This window comes from Lepisosteus platostomus, chromosome 7 (assembly GCF_059453375.1).
Source record: "Lepisosteus platostomus isolate fLepPlt1 chromosome 7, fLepPlt1.hap1, whole genome shotgun sequence".
Classification (NCBI taxonomy): Eukaryota; Metazoa; Chordata; class Actinopteri; order Semionotiformes; family Lepisosteidae; genus Lepisosteus; species Lepisosteus platostomus.
In genome coordinates, this window is record NC_142617.1 from 13,914,352 (window position 1) to 13,916,344 (window position 1,993).

General features: G+C 32.1%; 1 protein-coding gene across 1 annotated transcript; it reads left to right on the top strand.

The window, feature by feature from the left end:
- The first annotated feature begins 251 nt into the window (after positions 1 to 251).
- LOC148658323 (olfactory receptor 6F1-like) lies at positions 252 to 1,196 on the top strand. The gene has a single exon (XM_088640865.1). It carries the CDS (start codon positions 252 to 254, stop codon positions 1,194 to 1,196), a length of 945 nt encoding a protein of 314 aa, XP_088496991.1.
- Positions 1,197 to 1,993: the final 797 nt, after the last annotated feature.

The following is a 1,993-nucleotide window of genomic DNA, read 5'->3' on the forward strand; positions in this document are numbered from 1 at the left end:
TACTGTGAATTGTAGAATTGTATGTAAGTAATGTTTCTGTCCTTGTATGATACCAAGAAAACGTAAAATAGTTTTTATTTCAATATTTTCATAACATATGTATATTTCTTAATAAAGGGAAACTCAGATAAGAAACCTTACTTTATTTAATCAATATTTAATTATTACAATATTAATATAATATTTAATTATTACACTCTTTTATTTTTTTTTCCTCACAGGATTTGGGAGTTTCAGCACTATCGTGGACCATGCCTTTTCAAAATGCCACAGCTGAAGCCATAACAGAATTTGTTATCATTGGTTTTAATGGGACTCAGCATCCAAAGACTGTTGGATTAATCATTTTGACAATTTACTTCCTAATTTTGCTGGGAAACACCACTAATATATGCATCATTGCAAGGGATAGGCGATTGCACACACCCATGTACTTTTTTGTGTCCAACCTCGCTGTTGTGGACATCATCCGCAGCACCAGTACCAGCCCAACAATGATCATCATTCTTCTAGCTGACATGACAACCATCTCTTACAAACCGTGTCTGACTCAGATGTTCATTTCCACCTTGGGTGATATGATGGAAGTATTTACCATTACACTAATGGCTTATGATCGTTTGGTTGCAATTTCCAATCCTTTACGGTATCACAGTGTCCTCACAAAGACTCGTATTTCCTTATTAACCATATCATCATGGGCGCTGGCTTCAGCCCTTATTGCTGTTTTTACAGGAATAGCAGACAGACTTCCCTTCTGCCAACCAACCCTTCAGTATGCTTTCTGTGACTATGCTGCTTTGGTAAGTGCAGCCTGTGTCAATCCTGAAATTCTTCTTCTGTTACCATCTATGATTTCCTTGGTGGTCATTTTTTGCAGTCTGCTTTTTATTTTGATATCCTACATCAATATAATCTTTGCTGTTCTTAACATTTCCTCCTCGGCTGACAGGAAAAAAATGTACAGCACTTGTTTAAGTCACTTGATAGTGGTCGCCTGTGTTTTTGCCCCTCCTTTTATCGGAATTATGTTGAAAAGGAGTGGCTTTTCATTAAGACTCTCAGATAGGCACATATTAATTATTGTCTGTACTCTGGGACCCTCTCTTCTTAACCCCTTTGTATACTGTTTTAGAACAAAAGAGATAAGATACCAGCTGTTCAGTGTTTTTAATACTTTTGTTACTAATAAATAGTGTTTCTTTACTGGTTTCTCTTTATTTTTATTTCATTTATAATCATTATATATACCCACACAAGCCGTTGGTTTATGGTTTGGGCTTTAGTGTTTTCATAAATATTTTTGTATTTAAATTATAGAAAAGTGTTTTAATATGGCTTTTTACCTTACATTACAAATGTTATATATACAAAAAGTAATAACATTTCAGAAATGTTAATCATGGGATATTCAGATTTTTATTATTCAGGAGCTTAACATTTAAAAAGATCTATTTATATTGTGCTATTTATAAAATCAGGAAGGGTTGTCACAGAATCCATATTGCCGTGTATTTATCAAAATAAAATGTTTTTTGTATTCTTTCACTGGCAAATGTTTAATTTTAATCAAACTATTCCCAGGGAACAAAAACAACTTAGAATTTAATACACAGGACAATTTTCACAAATACCATCTAATTACATATTGTACATATAAAACTATACAAAATGATCATGTACAGCATTGTTTTCAAATTACACTTAACAAAAGAAATAATAAATAGTGAATGAGGTTATCATTTTGGTTTTGCTGTTTTCTTTTTTCTTGAGCAAGAAAGCGGATGCACTAATATTACCATTTTTAATATCTATCAGGCTGTTATCATAAAATATATCCTATATATCATGAAAAATATTTGAAGAGTACAATGTCACATGATGAAGAATAAACAAACAGATGTTATCTGTTATCCCTCATTGTGTAAACAACTTAATGTGACTGCAGTTTTACCAAAAACATGTCTTTATTTTTTGGTGTTAATACAGTATA